At 52.6% G+C, this 20,878-nt stretch overlaps 1 protein-coding gene and 1 long non-coding RNA gene across 2 annotated transcripts in view; both read left to right on the forward strand.

Moving 5' to 3' along the window:
* Positions 1-788: 788 nt before the first annotated feature.
* On the forward strand, positions 789-9,525 carry ZIC5 (Zic family zinc finger 5). The gene is made up of 2 exons (XM_077855067.1): positions 789-2,428; positions 6,771-9,525. Exons 1-2 carry the CDS (start codon positions 946-948, stop codon positions 7,211-7,213), a joined length of 1,926 nt encoding a protein of 641 aa, XP_077711193.1. The 5' UTR covers positions 789-945; the 3' UTR covers positions 7,214-9,525.
* A 5,719-nt stretch (positions 9,526-15,244) lies between these two features.
* The window catches only part of LOC144287778 (uncharacterized), a 90,696-nt gene continuing 85,062 nt past the window's right edge, over positions 15,245-20,878 (forward strand). The window contains exon 1 of the long non-coding RNA XR_013355535.1: positions 15,245-15,379. This is a non-coding gene — a long non-coding RNA (uncharacterized LOC144287778). The remainder of the gene's footprint in view (positions 15,380-20,878) is intronic.

Consider the following 20,878-nt stretch of genomic DNA (forward strand, 5'->3'; position numbering starts at 1 on the left):
CGAGCCAACTCCTTTGAACCACGTTGAAAAGGACTGCATGAGCGAAAAAGTCGAGGTAAAACGGTTCCTTTTTCGGAAATATTTATTTTGACTTCACCTGGTGTCTTGCGGAGCCAAATCACCTAAATTGTTTTGCAACCAATAGGACGTCCTTAATATCCGTCCTCAGAGAGGGCCTGTCTCTGCGCCCTACGTGAGCGCTCGGCAGATTGGGTGTCCTTCCCAAATACGAAGTTTCTAGCATCACCTCTAGAAGTACGACGACGGGTTATACTCTGTTCACCTTCCTCCTCCAGAGAGCAGCCCAGCGCTCTTCCAATGGAGGAGGTAGAAAGTGTTTGCACGCTGGGGGAGACGCTGCGTGCGGCGAGGCGGAGGTTTTTGAAGTTGGGGGCTATGCCCCTTCCATCTTTTGTCCCGGGGTGGGGGGGGTCCCAGCCCCCACCCACCCCGCTCCCTCCGGCCGCGTGCCGGCGCACGGTCTCCGAAAGGAGCGTCATGGGAACGCGGGGCGCTGCGCGCGCAGGCCCAGCGCAAACTTTCTGCAAGTGCAACTTGGGCATCCCCCTGGAAGGCGGGGACGCAGGGCTCCAGGGGAGGAGGGGGCGCGAAGCGAAAGCGAAGGCGGCGGCGAGCACGGGGGCGGATCCCTGCTGGGCCGGAGGCCTGAATGGGAGCCAATCCGGCAGCCGTGGCTGCTGCCAATCACGCTGTTCCCTCCAATCCCACCCGTGCCATTTCCAAAATCTCGGTCCCACTGTGCAGCTCAAATGTGGTGTTGGCTCTGCCAATCGCTGGAGGACAGAGTGGGAACAGGAATAAGCAGAGTTAGGAGGCCAGGACAAAGAAGTTAAAGGGAGCCTAATATATACATGTTTTTGAAGGTGGGCAGAGGGAAAAAAAGTCCCCCCAGTGAGGGTCTATGGGTCTGATTGTGTAGTTCTGATGGAGCCCCCTTTGAGCAAGAGGAACCCGCCAGCGCTGAGATTAGCGGATTTGGCAACGGCTCAGGCCAGGCCGCTTCAGAATATGACAGGCTTCCCGGCGCTGGCCAGCCCGCCCGCCCACTCCCAAGGCCGCGCCACAGCCACGCACCTCCGCCCTCGGGACCTGAGCGCTGACCCCGGCGTGGCCATCACTCCGCTCGGACCCGAGCACATGGCTCAGGCGAGCGCGCTCGGCCTCAGCCCTCCCTCCCAGGCTCTCCCGGCACAGCCCGAGGCGCCGGCGGCCGCCGCCCGTGCTGCAGCCTCGGACACGCACCCCGGCGCCTGCACCTACCCGGGTGGCGGGGGCAGCAGCCGCGCGCAGCCCTCCGCGCCCCCGCCCCCAGCCCCTCCTCTTCCTCCCTCCCCTTCGCCCCCTCCCCCTCCTTCTCCTCCTCCCCCTCCCCCTCCTCCTGCCCTCTCGGGCTACACCACCACCGACAGTGGCGGCGGCGGCAGCAGCGGCAAAGGCCACAGCAGGGACTTCGTCCTCCGGAGGGACCTTTTCGCCACGGCCCCCGCGGCGGCCATGCACGGGGTCCCGCTCGGAGGGGAGCAGCGGTCTGGCACGGGCTCCCCCCAGCACTCGGCCCCGCCTCCCCACTCGGCCGGCATGTTCATCTCGGCCAGCGGCACCTACGCGGGCCCGGACAGCAGCGGCGGCGGGGGCCCGGCGCTTTTCCCCGCGCTGCACGACGCTCCGGGAGCCCCCGGCGGCCACCCGCACCCGCTCAACGGCCAGATGCGCCTGGGGCTGGCGGCGGCAGCGGCAGCCGCGGCAGCTGAGCTGTACGGCCGCGCCGAGCCGCCCTTCGCGCCGCGCTCCGGGGATGCGCACTACGGGGCGGTGGCGGCCGCTGCAGCCGCCGCCCTGCACGGCTACGGAGCCGTGAACTTAAACCTGAACCTGGCGGCCGCGGCTGCTGCGGCGGCGGCCGGGCCGGGCCCCCACCTGCAGCACCACGCGCCGCCCCCGGCGCCGCCGCCGCCGCCGGCGCCCGCGCAGCACCCGCACCAGCACCACCCCCACCTCCCAGGGGCGGCCGGGGCCTTCCTGCGCTACATGCGGCAGCCAATCAAGCAGGAGCTCATCTGCAAGTGGATCGACCCCGAAGAGCTGGCCGGGCCGCCGCCGCCGCCGCCGCCGCCGCCACCACCGCCCCCGGCCGGCGGCGCCAAGCCCTGCTCCAAAACTTTCGGCACCATGCACGAGCTGGTGAACCACGTCACCGTGGAGCACGTGGGCGGCCCCGAGCAGAGCAACCACGTCTGCTTCTGGGAGGACTGTCCGCGCGAGGGCAAGCCCTTCAAGGCCAAATACAAGCTCATCAACCACATCCGCGTGCACACGGGCGAGAAGCCCTTCCCCTGCCCGTTCCCGGGCTGCGGCAAGGTCTTCGCGCGCTCCGAGAACCTCAAGATCCACAAGCGCACTCATACAGGTGGGTGTCTGTCCCCGGCCGCGCCGCCGCCGCCGCCGCCTCCCGCGCCGCCGCCGCTTCCGCCGCTGCTTCTCCTCCTCCTCCTCCTCCTCCTCCTCCTCCTCCTCCTCCTCCTCCTCCTCCTCTTGCTCGCCTTAATTTTTCCCTACTTCTGCTGCTTCTCTTCGCATACGTATAACCCGGACATGTGACTTCTTTTTTTTCTCTCCCCCCCTTTTTTTTCTATGAATAAGTAATTCGATAGCACACACAGGCCCCGCGCTGGGTTCCCACACGGTGGAGTCTCCAGCGCGTCCACAGCCCCTTCGCCGGGACCGGCAACGCGCTCCAGCCGCCGCCGCCGCCGCCCCGGAGCAGAAGCAGCAGCAGTCGGAGCAGGAAGGCGCCCAGGACGGTCGGCAGCCCACGTTCGCCCGGCCCCGGGAACTTGGGGAGGGCGCTGGGGAAGGAGGGCTGGAGCCGAAGCCGCCCCGGTGGCTCTTCCCTCCGCACCCGGTGGCGGACCCCGCGCGGTCGCCGTGCTCGGAAGAGCCCGCGTGCAAGGGGGCACGTGGGATTCACTCCGGTATTGGGGCCACTAGGCCAGGCTCATTGTGGCCCTAACAGGAGGGGAGGGGTTCGGGGTCTCCGGGGCGTGGTGCGAAATGCCAAAGGAATGCGCCTTTGGGCCCCCCCCCCAGGCCTTCACACACACACACACACACACACACACGCGCGCACACTCACGCACCCCACAGGTACTCCTTCACGTGCACGCGGCCCGTCAACAACTTCACACATCTGCATCTCAGACTACCCACCTCTGCCTCATTCCGGGAACACGTATGCTCGGACACCCTCCTCTTCCACCTACCTCTATACTTAGGCACACTTCGTACACACCCATGCGCCATCACACAGCTCTGTCACACACATTCACACGTGTCCTAGAAGCTGCTCGAGAAATTTACTCTGTCCTTTCAAAAAAGGTCCTCGGTGGAGGAGGACAGGGTGAGCTGAGTCTCCTGCGGTCGTTGGTACCTGTCCCCCCCCCCCCCCCGGCGCGGCGCCGACCCCTCCCATCCCAGCTCCCCATCCTACCCACCCCCCCGTGGAGGCGGCTGCGGCGTGGGACCGTGGGGTGTTTCCTGTGCGTCGTGTGCCTCCGTGGAACGGATGAGCGGGTTGGTGGGAAGCGCTGGTGAGCGCGAGCAGTCGGGATTTATAGGGACAGACAATATTACCCCTCGGAGGACACTTAAGTAACTGGAGTTTACATTCAGTAATTACTTAGCTGATTTATCGGCGCTGGGCGGCGAGGAGGCAGCCGCCGCGCGTGGGCCCAACGCCTGGCTGGCAGCCGGGGCCGGGGGCACCGGGGGCTCCTGGGGCTCCTGGGGCTCCTGGGGGGAAGCCGGGGCAGGGCGGCCAAGGCGGGGCCCGGGGCCTTGCGCCTGTCGGCCCACACCCGGCCGGCCGCCTGGGGACCGATGATGGCCTGGGAGGAAGTCTCCCCTGGAGCTCCCGAGGCCGGCCGCGCTCTTCTCGTCGGGAGCAGACCGCCCTCGAGAGTTTTCCAAAAGGAAGCTCCCCCTGAGGCTTTTGGAAAACCTCCGCGGCCCGCCCCCGTGGCCAGCGCTTGCCGCCAGGGCAGGGACCCGGGGCCGGGGCGGCGGGGCGCGCGGGGCGCGCGGGGCGCAGGAGGCGAGGCTGCCCGCAGCGCGCTCCCCTGCGGGCGCCCTGAGAGCTGAGCCTGCGCCCTCGGGCCTCCGCCTTTCCAGGCCTCCGAGGGCGCGGACGTTGCCTTCGCGGCGGCCGGAGCTGCAGGCGCGGGAGCAGCGCCGGCTCCCAGGTGGGCCCTGCGGCCGGAGGCCCCCGGGGAGGGGCGCGCGCGGCGGGGCGGAGATCCGGGACGCCGGGCCCGGGCCGAGGGTGCACTGCCAGCCCGGCTCCCCGGGCCGCGTGGTTCTCGCCGGGCCCTCGGGGAGGGGTGCCGGCCCTCGCGGTCGTGCTCCAGCCCGCGCCTGCCGCTTAGCCCCGGGGCGCTGTGTGCGGAGAAGGGCCATCCGGGCCCCGTCCCTGCCACGGCACTCTCCCTTTTGGGGTTATCCGAGATTCCGGAACAGATTGATCAAAGGGAGGCCTTCCCCGGTCGCTCCCGAAGGCCCATTTCCTGGCCCACGTGCCCCCAGTTCGGTTTATAGCCTTCCTCCGGGCCGGACTCGAGTTCTGTCTGGGAGAGGCAACTGGTAGACCTGAGGGTGGCTCACGTAGCATCCCTTACTCCCTCAGATTCTGCAAGGAGCTGAGTTCTGATTGACCCCTCTGTCCGCATCTGAAATGTAAACACTGGGGTCTCACCCTCTCCAGTTAGCTAGAATTTGCTCACTGCCCTCTTAGGCCCCCTGAATAAATCAGGCAATTCTTTCACCCTCACTTTTTTCCCCCCACTTTTCCCCCCTGCTTCTACTTTCTTCCTCTACCTCTCCGTTGGCCCTCCTTTTCTACTCCCCCCCCCCTCCCCATTCCATATCTCCCTTCACTGGGCCTAATTCTCTTTATCGTGGGCAGTGGCAGGGCAGCAGTGTCTAAGCTGTGTGTGTTCTTCACAACCGGGGATATATAGCCAGCCTAGAAAACAACTCCAAACAACACTGCACATTTACATAGGGTGAATAAAACCACTTAGGCCTACCAATTGAAGAAAGGCTGATGACAATTTTAAAAATTATGTTGTATTAAATTAGTATTATCTTCGAGTTAAAGTAGAACACAAGTCAGGACAGATAACTGATGTTTTGATAAAAAAACAATTAACGTTTTTTGTTGTTGCAGCTCATCTGCAGAGAAGGTTGTGATTATTGTGTTTTGTTGTGTTTTTCTCCTCTCTGGATCAATGCAGGACCTATATTTGAATAATATCTAATTTCATGTTTAAACAGTCTTTCTAGGTAGGATAAGTAATATTCCAGCCATCTGAATACTTTCAGATTGTGTTAATACGCTCTGGCATCGAAGCAGTTATCATTGGTGAAATTAAAAAAAACAAAACAAAACACAGAAAACCCTGCACTGAAATATTTGCAGAAGAAAATTCACCACAAAAATTTATATACACTGAGCTGTTTTAGTAGTTGTTCGTTTTTTTAAAAACTGTATTATCCCAAACCAAAGAAAAAGCCATACCTCGCAAGCCACCAGAATAGCTACGGTAATGTAGAGAAATTCAACTTTATTTTTAAAATCATGTAAATATGAGGGAAATATTATTAAACAGTAATATGTAAGAGATGACTTGTTCAATCATGACTCAAATACATCAAGTTCATAGATACTTAGTGAGAGAGAAAATTCATACTGTTATCTGCAGTCTTCCTTTTTTCCTTTTTAATACCAATGTATGGTGGCTGAATTTCTAGTTGTCTTATTAAGCATTTCCGCTTCCTGCTCTAGGGGCCTTGTGTTTAAAGACATTGTGTTCCTGGGGTGGTTAGAGCAGCTTCAAGGGGCAGTGGGCCAAAGACTGGTAAATAATAGTCCCTTTTCTGACTATTAAATAAGGTAGGAAGCTGTCAGCATCTGTTTCTGCAGGGCATCAGGTATGGGCTCGGTTCTGGTGGAGGTTTTTTATTAACATGCTAAAGTTCTATTCCAGAGGCTCTCAATTGCCCTGCAAGTTGGGAGGGAAGGTGGTAGAATGAAGAGGCCGTCAGCGTAGTCTCTGCCCTGCCAGGCTTATACAAAATCTAGTGATGGGATTGTGTGTTTCACAGGTGCCTTTGTTTCTGAAGAGAATGATATTTTGCGTTATTTCATTTCTTTTCCAATCGGTAGAATCCTGGGGCCGCTCTGACACAAAATGCCATTATTGTAATTTTATGGCACTACCCCCACTTCACTTTTAATTTAGTGGCTGTGCTTACTTTTTTTTTTTTTTTTTTTTATATATCCTTCACCCAAGCTGTGGCTTTAGAAGAATCATTTTATCAGCATTTATTTTGACAGGGGATCTGCTTGTGTTTTTGCAGGTACAGACCCTGAGGGCAGTGAGGATCGGGTATTTGGGTACTTGTAGGGTTTCAGTGTGGCTTCTTGGACCAAGAGTTCAAAGCACACTGGCTGGTTCAACACTCTGGCTCTCCTGCCCCTGAGCCCTGTGGTAACCCAGGGACTGACAGGCCCATCCCTGGAGTATCCCTTCCCCTTTGCCTTCTGGAACATAGGGATTAGGAAGAGAAGCCAGGCCTGGGGTTGGTCTTCAAGAGAATGGGAAGATGCATTCACATTTCTACTCCAGGATTTCTCTTATCAAGTGAGGGGTCTCTGAAAAGCAATTGTTGACCTTCCCTCTATTTTGTTGCAGGGGAAAAGCCTTTCAAATGTGAATTTGATGGCTGTGACAGGAAGTTTGCCAACAGCAGTGATCGGAAGAAGCATTCCCATGTCCATACCAGCGACAAGCCCTATTACTGCAAGATCCGAGGCTGTGACAAGTCCTACACTCACCCCAGCTCTCTGAGGAAACACATGAAGATTCATTGCAAGTCCCCACCACCTTCTCCAGGAGCCCTTGGTTACTCATCAGTGGGGACTCCAGTGGGTGCCCCCGTTTCTCCTGTGCTGGACCCAACCAGGAGTCGCTCGAGCACTCTATCCCCTCAGGTGACCAACCTCAATGAGTGGTACGTTTGCCAGGCCAGTGGAGCCCCCAGCCACCTTCACACACCTTCCAGTAATGGAACCACTTCGGAGTCTGAAGATGAGGAGATATATGGGAACTCTGAAGTTGCACGGACGATACATTAGAATTTACTAGTCATAATAAAAATAAGTCATAAGTGGGAGTCCTTGGACCATATCCTAACCTGGGACAATGCCGAGCCTGAGACAAACCCTTGACTCAGACTTGCCACCGGGTCTAATTAGCCCTATTTATTCAGTATGAAACCCTATGGTGTTTGTACATTTAATTAATTTAATTAAGATATTTGGGCTTTTTTTTTTTTTTTCCTTAGAAAACAAACAAACAAAAAACCAACCAAGCTGGACTTGTATGTTGCAGGGGGACAGGGCTAGGAGCAAAATGTACCAAGGGTTAATCGAGATACACACTGCCAATACAATACATGTATACTTTGAGAGGAGTGAGAAAAAGCTTGAAGTCAACTCCACAGAGCAACAAGGCCCTCTGCATTTCCTGCAGTGCCTCCAGAATGCCTTTAACACCATAACGTGGGCTTCTTTAGAGCCCCCTTGCCTCCTCCTTGGGTCCGAATTCCAAAAAAAGGCCCCTTGATTGTAAACCACACACTTGCTGCATTGCCAACAGATCTTAGACTGTACATGTGTCCAAAAAATATTTGTAAAAACCCTTTAAGTTCTAATAATTGTAATTTTAAATTTCCACTCTTTTCTTACTGATCTCATCCTAACACACTATTTTTATACAGGATTATTTCCTTGGTACCACGCTTGTATGATTTAAAACGAAAAAGATGCAGCAGCCTTAAGACGTCTCCATTTATTGTGCTACTGTGATTGTTTCAGCAAAAGTGGAGAACAGAAAAGGCTGCTGTGTAGACAACTGTGAAACTGTGATATTTTGTGAAATAGAAGAAATTCAAGTGCTTTCCTTTCCTCTCTCTTTTTTTTTAAAATCTGAAATCTCAGATGCTGCCTCTTTACTGTGTGCAAACTTCTCGTGTAATAAAGAGATAAGTCTTAGATAAGTTCTTGGGGATGTCAAAATTAACAGGCAAGTCTAAGGAGGTGTGATGTTGGCAACATGCCTATTTTTGGGAAAAGCTGTTGTTTTTAAAACAGGCCAAGCCCTCTTTTATACTGTTGTATCAGCCTTTTAAAAAAGTGTTTATTTTTCAATGCCCGAAACTGCATTTTTCATGAGTTTTTTCCCACCTGAGCACTGAGCACACGCAACTGGATCCCATTTAAAAATGACAGTGTGTGAAGTGTATGATTTACATTAAAAGAGGGGAGGGAGTTGCTATACATATTAAAATTTTTTAAGGGTTTATAGTTACCACCAAACATTGTTGAATGTGTGACCTTTGCCAGAGCTGTCATGCTAGGATAAAAAAGGTCAAGGACCTAGGACAATAACTCTTAGTCAATTTATTTTCAGTTCGTGCAACACATCTCATGCAAAATATAGCTCATCATAAACATCTTACAAATATACTAAAGAGCACTAATTTATCCTCAGAGACCCTGAAGACACCCCCTCCCCAGGGTTTGTAGAAATTTGTTCTGTGTGCTGTGAGTGGTTGATGTAGTCTTGTCATTGTTAATAACTTGTATGTGAACACTATTATTTGTACAGTTGAATTAATTTATTTTCAGACATCATCCTTTGTTTTTCCTGGAAGAGTTCAAAGCACACCAAAGAATTATATTATACATTTTGGTGAAGGATTGTTTATGACACACGGTTTATTTAAAAAAAAAAAAAAGGAAAGAAAATGGGGGAATATATTTTTAAGCTTACTTGAATGAACAACGTAATGTGAAAACCAGGACTCTTCCTGCATGTCTTTTTTGCATTGTGTTGACAAGATTCTATATAGTTTATAGATATATTATATTACTAGTACAGTGCATGGTGCTGTCACTTTGAAAGCCTTTCAATGTTGTCTTCAGATTGTTACAGTGAATATGAAACATGCAGACCCTCCTTTATAAAGAAAAAGACCATAAAACTTGAATATAAAATAATTCTACATTTTTAAAGTTTATTTGATTTTCATATTATTCACTTTCAAAGCTCTTTCAAATAGATAAAATAGGTATGAACTTTGGGGGGATAATTTATGTATCGTAAACTTATTAGAACAAAATATTCCTGATTTATAATGAGTTGTTTTATTTATACAACTTTTTCAATGGTAGTTTGCACTATTCTTTATTATGCTACAGGTTTATTTATTATGAAACAAAGGAATATGTATTTTATGTATTTTGCCATGCATAGGTTTACTCTGCCACAGATCTATTGGTTCCTGATACACCTAAAATAAAAACTTAAAATGTGTACCTCCAATAGAAAGAAAGCAAGAATGATTATGAAGTAAAAAATTTAATAAAGGTATTCTTCCTATGTATTGCTTATGTTTTACCTAATGGCATTTTTCTGCCATTCTTTTACAAACAGAACAGGTTGCTGACTAGTGAACATTGGGGTTCTCTTGAGCTCTTTATTCTTAGCCTCTCCCAAGCAATAAAATATTTTTACAGCTTGGTTTAATTTACAATCTAATCTAGAAAATACAATGTACTTATGAATACTAAGCCCTATAAGTTGCATGTAACACTAGCATAAGTCTTAGGGGTTACTGCATCCATTTGTTAATAATATCCTTAGTGATCATAATCAGTGAAAATCTGGTGAGTGAATTTGAGCATTTCTTTGGTGCCTAGCTTCTGACGTAAAAGGGTAAAAAGACTGAGGAAAAGCTGAAGGGACAGTGATAGGTTACCAGACAAAAAAGAAGGTGAAATCAGGAGCTGGCATGGGTGCGGGGTTAAAAACACCTGGTGAACGAATAGTGGGCATCAAATACCTCTACCCATCAGGTATTGGGGAAGGGGGGGGGGGGCAGGCAGCATCCAGTTGGATTTTGGTTATTTGCAAGTTGAGCTGATCTAGGAAGCCTAGCTCAGCTTTTTTAGTAGGCATGTGTTAGCTAGAAATTAGATTCAATGGCAACAAAATATCCAAGTAGCTCAAACTGATGTAATTGGATGTCCACTTGATCCTCTGCTTGTTTTTCGGTTAGCTGATACAAAAGGGATAAAAGGCAAATAGTTAAAAAAAAAAGATGAAGAAAAAACAATTGGTAGTAATGTCAACAAGCAGTTCTCCATAAGGTTATGGCGGTTTTTAAAAGATTTGTTAAATGTAGTAAAAGTGAAACACGTTGCAAAGAGTTGTTTTAAGCCAGATGACAATAACCACCACACGAAGGAGAAAAACACTCATAGCTGAGGGCCCCAATCAATGGGAAAACTTATAGCTCTCTAATGAAGTTTCTGGTGAAAGGGGTGACACAAAGCCACCAAGACATGAATCATTCATGGGAAATATAAAAGATAAAAGATATCTGACAATGAGCAGAACCTTGTATAGAGTGTATAAAACAAGTTTCCCCTTCTTATTTTCTGCTTTAAAACGCACAATCTCCCACTCCCAGAGTTCTCTGTCCAGTCTATAGAGTTAAAATTGACCACTGCTCGTCCTGCGCCACTTCAAAGTAATTTAGTCCAGAACGGAAGGCTTGGCGCTTGGACAATCTTCATGGTGTGTTAAGATTTCTATGGCAATTGGCAAGCAAGACGTTCCCATCTGAATATGTCTCAAAGAAAGCCACTTATTGACACTAAGTTGGCTATCATCAAAGACTTCATCTCTTCTAGGCAAAGCGTGGCCCTTGTGGCCCTCACAAACATTTTAAATCATCTACCTTTGTTTTCCAGGCTAGGAGAATCTTCAAACGCATGGTTATTTGTGGTTTATGTTTATCTTTAACCGCATTCATGATTCTTTGGTAGAACTAATGCTCCAAAAATCTAAAGCACCGGGAATAGCTTGAGGGTGGGAATTATATTCTTTTAAGGAGTTGGAGATGGCCACACAAGAGGGATAGCGCTGGGGGACAGGAACAGGGGGCCCAAAGTCCTTGAAGGCGAGGCCCAACTATCTGCACACATGTTTGTACTGCACTCTTGTCTTTTACATCCGGCATTTTGTGGAAGTTTTTTGAGACAAGAGTGGTTTGTTCTGCCTACCCACCCACCTACCTACCTACCTACCTACCTACCTGGCAACTAATCTAGCTAGCTATTTCTCTATTTTCTATGTTTCTATCATCTATTTATCTATCATCTATGTACCTCTCCTTTCTCTCTGAAATGGGATGAGATGTTCCCCCAGAAGTATTTTTTAGCCCAGTTCAGTTAGGAAATAGAAAATGGGGGAGAGAGGAGGAGGAGAGAACCTGATTTCTAGAGAGATCATTTGAGTCAGAGAAAAAGATAGCTGAATACAAGAGAAACAAACAATCTAGATACTTATTAATACTTTCAGCCTGTCACATCACAGGACCCATCATCTACCAAAATAGACACATGGCCGGGAAAACCCACCCTCCACAGCTGGAGGGATGGCTAAGGAGACCCACAGTGACACTGCCCTGGGGTTGCCAGCACACCACTTTCCCTACCTGAACAAAAACTCACAGATCACCCCCCACATGCCCACGCCTAAACACTCCTGGGCACACGCATTCACACAGGGCACAAGTGCCTAATCAGGCAGGGAGAAGTTCAAAGGCATGTTCTTTGAAATTCAAACTACTGCTTTTATGGTACACCCACACCGAGTGTTCAGAATTGCTATGGCAATGGGCTGGGCCAGGGGAGTCTCTGGCAGAGGGTCCACAGCCATTCGAGACACTCTATTAAGATACAGTTGCAGTGACCTGCACTTTCATGCCCACGTAGCTCACTCAATTTTCACCTCGTCGGAAATATAGGTATTACATGTAATATCACCCATATAATATGACACGCACGACCTATAATAACCTAGGTCTTTCCACCCACTTGTTACGGTGGCCCATAGAACGTCCGAGCTCGCCAGAAAGGGGAGAGGGAGATAGGAGAGGAGGAGGGAAAGCCGGGTGGGGGTGGGGTGGGTGCAGTTAGAGGAGGGGACCGAGCAAGGGGCGCCCGGGCTCCAGTTCCTCTTCCTTCTCTCCCCACCTAAGTACTTTTATTTGCAGAGCGATTGTTCTTTGTTTATTTAATACAAGTACTGTGTGAATGGTGAAAAATAAACACGATGAAAAATAACCAAACAGATGATTCCTCCGAGTGAAAAAGCCCGGACTTAATAAAAGTGCGAAGCAGTCACCGCTGAATGAGAAACCCTTTGAAGTGGAACTTATTATAGGAGGAATACTTTGGGGTTGCCTTAACGACGCCGCTGAATCGAAAGCGCTCGCCTTTGTCAGCGATTTGTTCTCCTTTGCCGGGGTGCCCGCAGAAATTACTTACATGGACTGCCTTAACATGCAGCCTGCAAATCAGTAACTTTGCAGCTCAGACTTGCAGACGCCACTCGGCAACGGACAAAAAGAAGTCAGGGGGAAATGCTCCGAGCGTTCACGCCGAGCCTCTGGGGATGGGGGCGCACCGGCGTGTTGGGGGCGGCAGATAAGAAGTTGTATTACAACCGGCCCCCCTCACCCCGGTCTCCCCACCCCGCCCCCGAGCCTGGGCTTGGGCCACGGCCGGCCGCGGGCCGCTCGGCTGCAGGGGAGGCCCGGCCCGTCTGGGGCGCTCCAGCGAGGGGCGCTCTCCCACGTGCTGGCCGGGCGCAGGACTTTCCCAGCGGTCCCGGCTATATTTAATAAGGGTCGTTTATCACCCGGGCGCTTTGAAGGGTCGCCTCCAGCCCTGTGCCCATTAGAAAGGCGGAGGTGACATTTAAACTCCGTTTTCAAGGATCGCGGGGGGATTTCAATGAAAAGGCAACTCGTTTGTCTTATGAGCCTGGAAACAACCCCCTTCTCGCTCCTTTTGACCACATGGCATAACTCAAAAACAATAGTTCAAAAGTGAAATGGCATCGTGGTGTTCACTCGGAGACAGGCCCCCATCTAGCACCAGAGAAAAGGGGTAGTCCGCAAGACAATGCGCTTTTTGTGTCTGACTCTGTCACAAGGATTGTGTTGTTTGCTTTGGAGGCTGCGCCTGTTATACTTTGCTGAAAGTGCTTGTGTTAAACAAGAGTTATAAGTCATCCAAAACAACAAACATTTTGATTTTCTTTGCCTAAAGGGCTTTCCCTGGCTATGGGCACCGTGAAAAAATAATGTCCTCGCTGAGAAAGGAACACCAGTAGTAGCATTAGAAGCGGGCGCATTAAATATTGAATGACACGGGGAAAAAGAGCTTGTCGAGGGGCACTCAGCCTTAAAGTCTTTCTTCAACTTTGTCTTCGGTGGCTGCTGGACTATTTAAGATGGTATTAATTAAGGCAGCTTCGGATGCCGCCGAGCCCGCCGGCCCCTCGGCCCCACTAGGTCAATGGGCCTGTGTCCCCGCGCTGTGCTCACGCGGTGGCTGAGCCCAGTGCAAATGTCACTTCTCATTTGGAGGCTGAAGAGAAGGGCCCATCCTGCATTAAGGGCGGCAGGGATGCAGTCCTCAGCAGGCGTTAAAGGAATCCGAGGGCTGAGGGCTCGGGTGAGGGGAGGCGGGAACAACTTGGGAACATCTGCCCCCGGCCGGGAGGTGAGGGCGCCGGCGGGCACCGCTTTGGGCACAGGTGGGAGAGTGCAGTTCAGCGGACCAGGGCCGTGCGGGACCGGCCGAGTTGGCACACCCGCTCTCTGTCATTGGCTCGCGTGGGGAACATTAAAACCCCAGCCTTGCAAAAATCCAAGAGGCAGTCTGGCCAGGTGTTATTTTACAAAGGAGCTGGTTTGTGCAAAGAAAACCGAAAGCTTGGTGCAAGCAGGCATCTTTACTGACTTCCTCCTCTCCCAGAGCACAAAGGAGCTTTGCCAAGGACCTCCTCCACTCCAATTTTACAGACGGTGAAACTGAGACCTCAAGCAAGCCTCAAGGGAAGATGTTTGTCAGGATTCCTTCCGGGCAAGGGAAGACCAAACACCCAGACAGAGGGAGTTCTCTTTAAGGGCCCCAAGAACCGAGCCAATACACCTCTCTCCTCCCCGCTGCCAAGCATTTGACTCAAAATCAAATGGAAGTGTATTTCAGCAGCTGGAAATTACTAACGTTAAAAAAAAAAAAAAAAAAGGAATGGAGCTTATTGCTAACTAACTGTGACATACATGAAATGAGTACTTTAAGAAACTTTGTGAACTCTCAGTTCTTGACCAGGACAGACAAGACCTGGCTGGCCGGAGGGGGGGGGAGGGGGGATGCAGGGTACCCTGGTGGATTGACTTTTGGGGCCAGAACCCCCACGGGAGGCTCTGGCTCCTGGCGTGGAGTTCCAGATGGACATGGGCCCTCTCCTTCATTACTAGGTACCCAGAAGGTGAAGGGAGATGCAGTATCTCGTGCCCTTGCTGCAGAGGGCAGGGGGTTAGCATCCTTAACGTTAGATCCGTTTGCAATGTCGGCTTCTCCACCTAGGGCCTGTGTCCCCTCAGGGGTCCCCTCGGGCTCCAGGATAAGGGGCGGTTACATTTCCCTCCAGAGCAATCCCGCAGCAGAAGCAGTTGCCACCTTCCAGCGGGGTCTGGGCTCTGCGCGCCGGGCGGGGAGGGAGCTGGGATCTCTCAGCGGGAGCCTCGGCCTGCGGCCTACACAGCAGCCCCACTGGGAGCTGGAGGCGTTGCTCTAGGGCGGAACCCTCAGGCCGGGTCGGGGCGCTGTGCCAGAACAGCCCCCTCCTCCAGCGGCGGGTCTGCAAGACCGGAGAGACTAGGCTTCCCATGCCCAACTGCCCCCATGGGTGATCTTTTTTGCACCTTTTTCTTTGGTCCCCTTCTCCCTGCCTCTACTACTTTCTGGCACACACAGGCCGCAGGCCAGGGTAAGGGATGTAAAAACGTGGCCTCTAGGTCTGAAACGCAAGGGCGCGCGCACACACACAACTCTCTCTCTCTCTCACACACACACACACACACACACCCATGTACAACTCAACCCCCTCCGCCCCCGCCCTAGCCAGTGCACTGGGCACACGCTTGGGTTCCAGGCACCTTGCCAAGAGCGCGCGAGCACCCTGCGTGGCACACTGGCTGCAGTTCCTGCACGGAGTGGCGGGGGTGGGGTGAGGAGGGAGGGGTGGGCGCGGTGGACGCCGCCAACTGCTGGCGGTGCGCACAAGTTCAGCGCTCAACTTCCCGCTCTTAACGAGACCAGGGATCCCTTTGGAGAGGCCCTCGGGAGCCGGCGGCGGGGCTGGGAGTGGCGTGGGTAAGCTGGCCGGCGCGGGTGCGGGCGGCGGGGCACGCGGGCGCGGCAGGAGGAGGGCGCGGGGGTGCCCGCGGCCGGCCGGGCGCTCCGAGAAGTCAGCGCGAGCAGCTGTGACTTCACCTATTAGCCCCGATGTCTTTCCGAGGAGCCTGGTGGAGTTAAACAGCCCACAATGGGCGCTCTGGGGCGCCTCCAGCCTGACCTCCACCCGGGTTTAATAGTTTCATAGGAACTTCATTAAATCAATTACTTAGTGAGCACATCATCATTTATTTGTAATTAGCAGCGAGGAGCGCGTTCTCCCCCCCAGCCCGCGGCCCGGGTCCCAGCGGGGTTGGCGGAGTTGTGCAAGCACTTTTGTTTGCTCGAGTGTTGACTCCCGGCATTATTCGGCGCGGGTAATCTTTACGTCTTAATCTAGCATTCACGGGGCGAAGGGAAAACAAACAGGGCGCAGGCCCGAGGCCAGCCCTGCGGCCCCCGCTGCCCGCAGCCCCGGCCGTGCTGGGCGCGCGGGGCGGCTGCGCGGCCGCTCTCCTCCCGGGCCGAGCCGGCGCACGGGAGCCGGGACCCGGCGGCAGGAGCCAGGCCCGGGGCGGCCCAGGGCCGAGCGCGGAGGCCGGGCCGGGAGGCACCTCCTGCGAAGCGCCCAGGCTCGCGCGTGTGTGCGCACGTGGGTGTGCGCGGCTGCGCGTGGACTCGCCTCCGTCCCCGCTGCGGGGCGCGCGGAGGCAGCTCGCTGGGTGTCCAGGCCGCGGAGGCGCCTTCCGTTGGGGACTGTAGCCCCGGGCGCAGCTCCGCGGCGGCCCACAAACTGCGAGCGCGCGCCTGGAGAGGAGGGGGAGCCGCTGCAGGCCCCGCCAGGCCCCGAGCGCCCCGCGCCGCGGCTCCCGGGGGGCCGTGACCCCGCTCCACCCCCCCCCCCCCGCAGGCCGCGGCGCCGGCCCAGTTCCGTGCGGCCCCTGGGGGTGTGGGCGCCCCCCTGCGCCCCCGCGCCCCTGCCCCGGGCCCGGTTTGCGCTCCAAGTTGAAGTCCCTCGAGCACGGGCAACGCGCTCCTGCTGCGGGAGCTCCCAGCCCAGGAAATGGCGAGGCCACCGAGGGCCGGGGAGAGGCGGGTCCCTGATGATCCGGTTCTCCCAGGAGCCTGCGAGTGCGGACAGCCGCGAGGTTAGGAAGAGGCCCAGGGAGTACAGCCTGCCACTGGGCCTGGGAAGCCAGTCGCTGGGGGGCCTGGAGCTTGCTCTCCTAGGTGGACCCCGTGTATCTGTGTTTGTGAGAAGAAGGTCTTCGATTTCTCCACTGGTTTGTGTGGCCAGGCGTGTGTGATCCAGTTAACTGTTTGGAGGTAGTGAGTGTGTAAAGGTAGCTGTTGCCTTGTTGGTGATCTTCTGACCTGTGGTTTCAATACAGACTCAATCAGTTGTGTGGAGTTTGTGCTCCAGCAGGCCCAGAGAGTGCATCAGTGGGTGGCTGCATGGTGACAGGGTCTGTCCTGGGGGGAGTGGCACCAGGGCCTCTGGATTCAGCTGGCTGTGGTTGTGCTCCTGGGGCTGGAGGCCTAGCTTGTCAGGGACCCAGACATGGGCTCTCCTGAGGCCTGCAGTCTGCTGAGCCCAAACCCATGACAACTCCTTCTTTGGGCTCCTAGGAGGGTCCAGCTTCCTCAGTCTTCCATTTTTCTCCTCCTTTCCTCCGGTCTCACGATCCTAAACTCATCCTGTTTTTTTCTCCAGCCTTCCTTTTGTAAAGTTGACTTACAGGTCACTTGGCCCTCAACCCCCGGGGTCTTTGGCAGCCTAGTGCCTGCTGGACAGAGGATGAGAAAGAGGCGGTGGCTCAGATCCTGGCCCGGAATAGGCTCCCTTGAATTGCAGAGATCCCGCTGAGACCCCCAGCTGCTGAGACCCACCCCGGATAGTCTGAGAACTTGAGTCAGCCTGAAAAACAGGAAATGTATCCAGAGAAAAACCATCGACCCACTGGTCTGCAATCCTGGAGAAGGCCCTTTTAAATACGAAAGCACTTTGCAGCTTTGCATACCCTCCCTGCTCCTCCAGTGAATCCATGCTGAAGTAGTTGAAACAATCAGGCTTCCAGAAGAATTACAGGTTTCTAGAAGAATTACAAGCAAAAGCAAATATGTATGCACAAAGCGAAATACGATTTTTTTAAATGTATCTCCAAATACTGTAAGCATAAGCACTTCTTGAAATTGACATGTTTCTGCTCTGTTAAAATGAGTACCTGTTCATATTAAGTGTATGTTTGGTCAGGATCAGAGAAGTCTACACACACACACACACACACACACAATTACGTCACATTTAAATCCAAGCTGGCAAATTCTCAGAGCCTACACATCCTGGACCTAACCAAATTTAGCACAGCCTTGAAAGAAACAAAACTGAGAAAGACTGCATTTAAAATAAAATTTCTTTAAAAGATTTATTTATTTATTCATGAGAGACACACAGAGAGGTAGAGACACAGGCAGAGGGAGAAGCAGGCTCCCCACCCAGAGCCGGATGTGGGACTCCATCCCCCATGCGGGATCACACCCTGAGCTGAAGGCAGATGCCCAGCCCCTGAGCCACCCAGGCTTTCCTAAAATAAAATTAAAATGTAATTCACCCCTGAGTTTTCTCTCTGCTCCCCCACACACACCCCCACACTGGTTAATAAAATCATTTGGAGAAAGGAAGGCAAGTCAGGGAAGCATTTTACGAGCTGGCAGGTAATTTGGTGAAGTGGCTGATTTAGAAAATCTGGATGCTGGCTGTGAAGTTTTCTTAGTGATACTTAGACGATGCATCTCTCCTGGCTCCAAGTCCTGACAGCTCCAAGTCCTAACAGTGTTTGACCTAGTAACTGGCTCACATCTCAGGCTCTGAACCGGCTGCACCCTGGGGCCATCCCACCTGAGGCCCTCCCTCCATATTGGGAGCCCTATGCTCTGCTTGCCACCTTCCAGTGGGGCTCCTCCTATAGACTGTGTGGGGCCCTTCTGGTGGGCTCCTCTTTTTTGTAGGGGTCCTTAACATTGGGCCCATGACCCTGAAAATTCACAGGCACCGTGTTCCGTTCTGTCCTCATCTCTATGGAGGGCTTTGAACATGCTTCTCATACCAGCTGTGGGGGTCATCTTTCTGACTTGCAGGGAGAAGACTGGCTCTGATGCGTTGTAGATGCAAAACTGGGCCAAAGCCTGTGTGAGGGGACCCAGGAGCTCTTGGCTGCCTGGCTTGGGGTAATGGAGTGTAGGGAAAATTGAAAGGAAGGCCCAGGGAGACTTGGAATAGGAAGGATTATGCTAATATTTTTCTCCTTTCAGGGGGAGAGGGCCAAGGGTTTGACTGCTCTGGCCATCTTTTTTCCTAAGACTTATTTTTAAGTAATCTTTACACCCAGTGTGAGGCTCAAACTCACAATCCCAAGATCAAGAGTCACATGGTCGGGGCGCCTGGGTGGCTCAGTGGTTTAGCGCCTGCCTTCGGCCCAGGGCATGATCCTGGAGTCCCAGGATCGAGTCCCGCATCGGGCTCCCTGTATGGCGCCTGCTTCTCTCTGCCTGTGTCTCTGCCTGTCTCTGTGTGTCTCTCATGAATAAATAAAAAAATCTTAAAAAAAAAAAAAAGATCTGTCTTTGCTTTAAAAAAAAAAGAGTCACATAGTCTACCGACTGAGCCACACCATGCTCTGGCCTTTTCTTAAATAAACTGACCCCAAAGAACAAGTTAGAAAAACCTGTGGTCTGTGTCCAGTGTCTGCCGTGTTACTGAGAGAACTTCTAGGTAGGTGCTGGCCTCAGATTGGGCCTCCCCTTTCTGCCTTCAGATCCAACCTTTGGGGGTTCCCAGGTTCCCCTTCTTGGACCTGTGTGGGGGCAAAATCACAAAATGATTCTAGGCAAGAGCTTCTCAGGAATGAGGAACCCAAAAAGACAGGCCAGTCCAGGAAAACACTGCCATCTAGCCAGCGCCTCCCCTCCCGGCCCACCCACCCTGTTATTTGTCACTTTGGCTCTCTAGACCCTTCCTGTCCATCTTGGGAAACAGGGGGCTGAGGTGCTCCAGCCACAGAAACATACCTCGAGAAAACTTTAGTGTCTGTGGCCACAGGCAGGGAGATTGGAGCATTGATTTTCTGAGATTCCTCCGACCTGAATGCTGCCGGTTAGGAACAGAGAAATTGCATCATGAAAATGTCATTCTTGGTTCCTTAAACTCCCTTTTCAGGTTGGAAGTGGGTTTTCCTGGAGAGGCTTCCCTGAGCTGCTCGGGCATTTGGGAAGTGTAGACACAAAACCTCTCCTTCTCTCTCTCTTTTAAAGATTTTATTTTTAAGTAATCTCTACACCCGACATGGGGCTCAAACTCACAACAGCAAGACCGAAAGTCACATGTTCCATTGACTGAGCCAGTCAGGCGCCCCAAAACGTGCCATTTTCTTAAGGGCAAAGGATACCAGACGTGGCTGGTTCAGGCGTGGGTGGTGCTGGGAGCTCCAGGGCCTGGGGACGGGCTGCAGGCTCTGCAGAGGAATACAAGCAGGGGAGGCAGGGTGTGGAAGATTGTTGAAAACCCTCATGTCCCTTACACGCTTTTCTTCTCCCATTTAAAAAGTTCTGGTAGGGATCCCTGGGTGGCTCAGCGGCTTAGCTCCTGCCTTTGGCCCAGGGCATGATCCTGGAGATCCCGGGGATCGAGTCCCATGTTGGGCTCCCTGCATGGAGCCTGCTTCTCCCTCTGCCTGTGTCTCTGCCTCTCTGTCTATGTCTATCATGAATAAATAAATAAATCTTTAAAAAAATGAATTTGCAAAAAAAAAAGTTCTGGTAAAGTAAATGTAACATGAAATTTACCATGTGAACCATTAAGTATACGGTTCTGTGGCATTAGGGGATTCACAATGTTGTGCACCCATCAGCACCCGCCCCCTGGAACTTTGTCATCTTCCCAAACAGATATACGTCCCCTTCCTCTGGCCCCTGAGAACCTCTTCCACTTTCTGCCTCCGTGAACCTAAGGGCTCCAGGTTCCTCATGTAAGTGGAGCCCTGCAGTATGCGTACGGCTTCTGGGACTGGCTTATTTCACCGAGTGGGATGTCCTCAAGGTGCATCCGAGTTGTAACACGCTTTAGAACTCTATTCCTTTTTATGGCTGAGCGATACTCCAGCACCTGGATATATGCTATTTTGTTTATCTGTTCATCTGTCAATGGACATTGGGTTGTTTCCACATTTTGGCTGCTGTGACTAATGCTGCTGGGAACACAGGTGTGCCTGCATGCTTTTATATGTTTGCATATTTTTGCATAAAAATATACCTTTTTATGAACCTATGTAAAACACTTTAAACTAAAGGGGAGCTCCAGCCAATAATTGAAATCTCAGATTTCTCACTTGGATCTGGCTTTCTGAGGTCAATCAAGTGCAGCTGGAATTCGAGGGAGAGCCAAAGCATTGTGTTTTCCAGTGTGGTATTCTGTGTGTGTGT

The sequence above is a fragment of the Canis aureus genome, chromosome 17, assembly GCF_053574225.1.
Source record: "Canis aureus isolate CA01 chromosome 17, VMU_Caureus_v.1.0, whole genome shotgun sequence".
Taxonomy (NCBI): domain Eukaryota; kingdom Metazoa; phylum Chordata; class Mammalia; order Carnivora; family Canidae; genus Canis; species Canis aureus.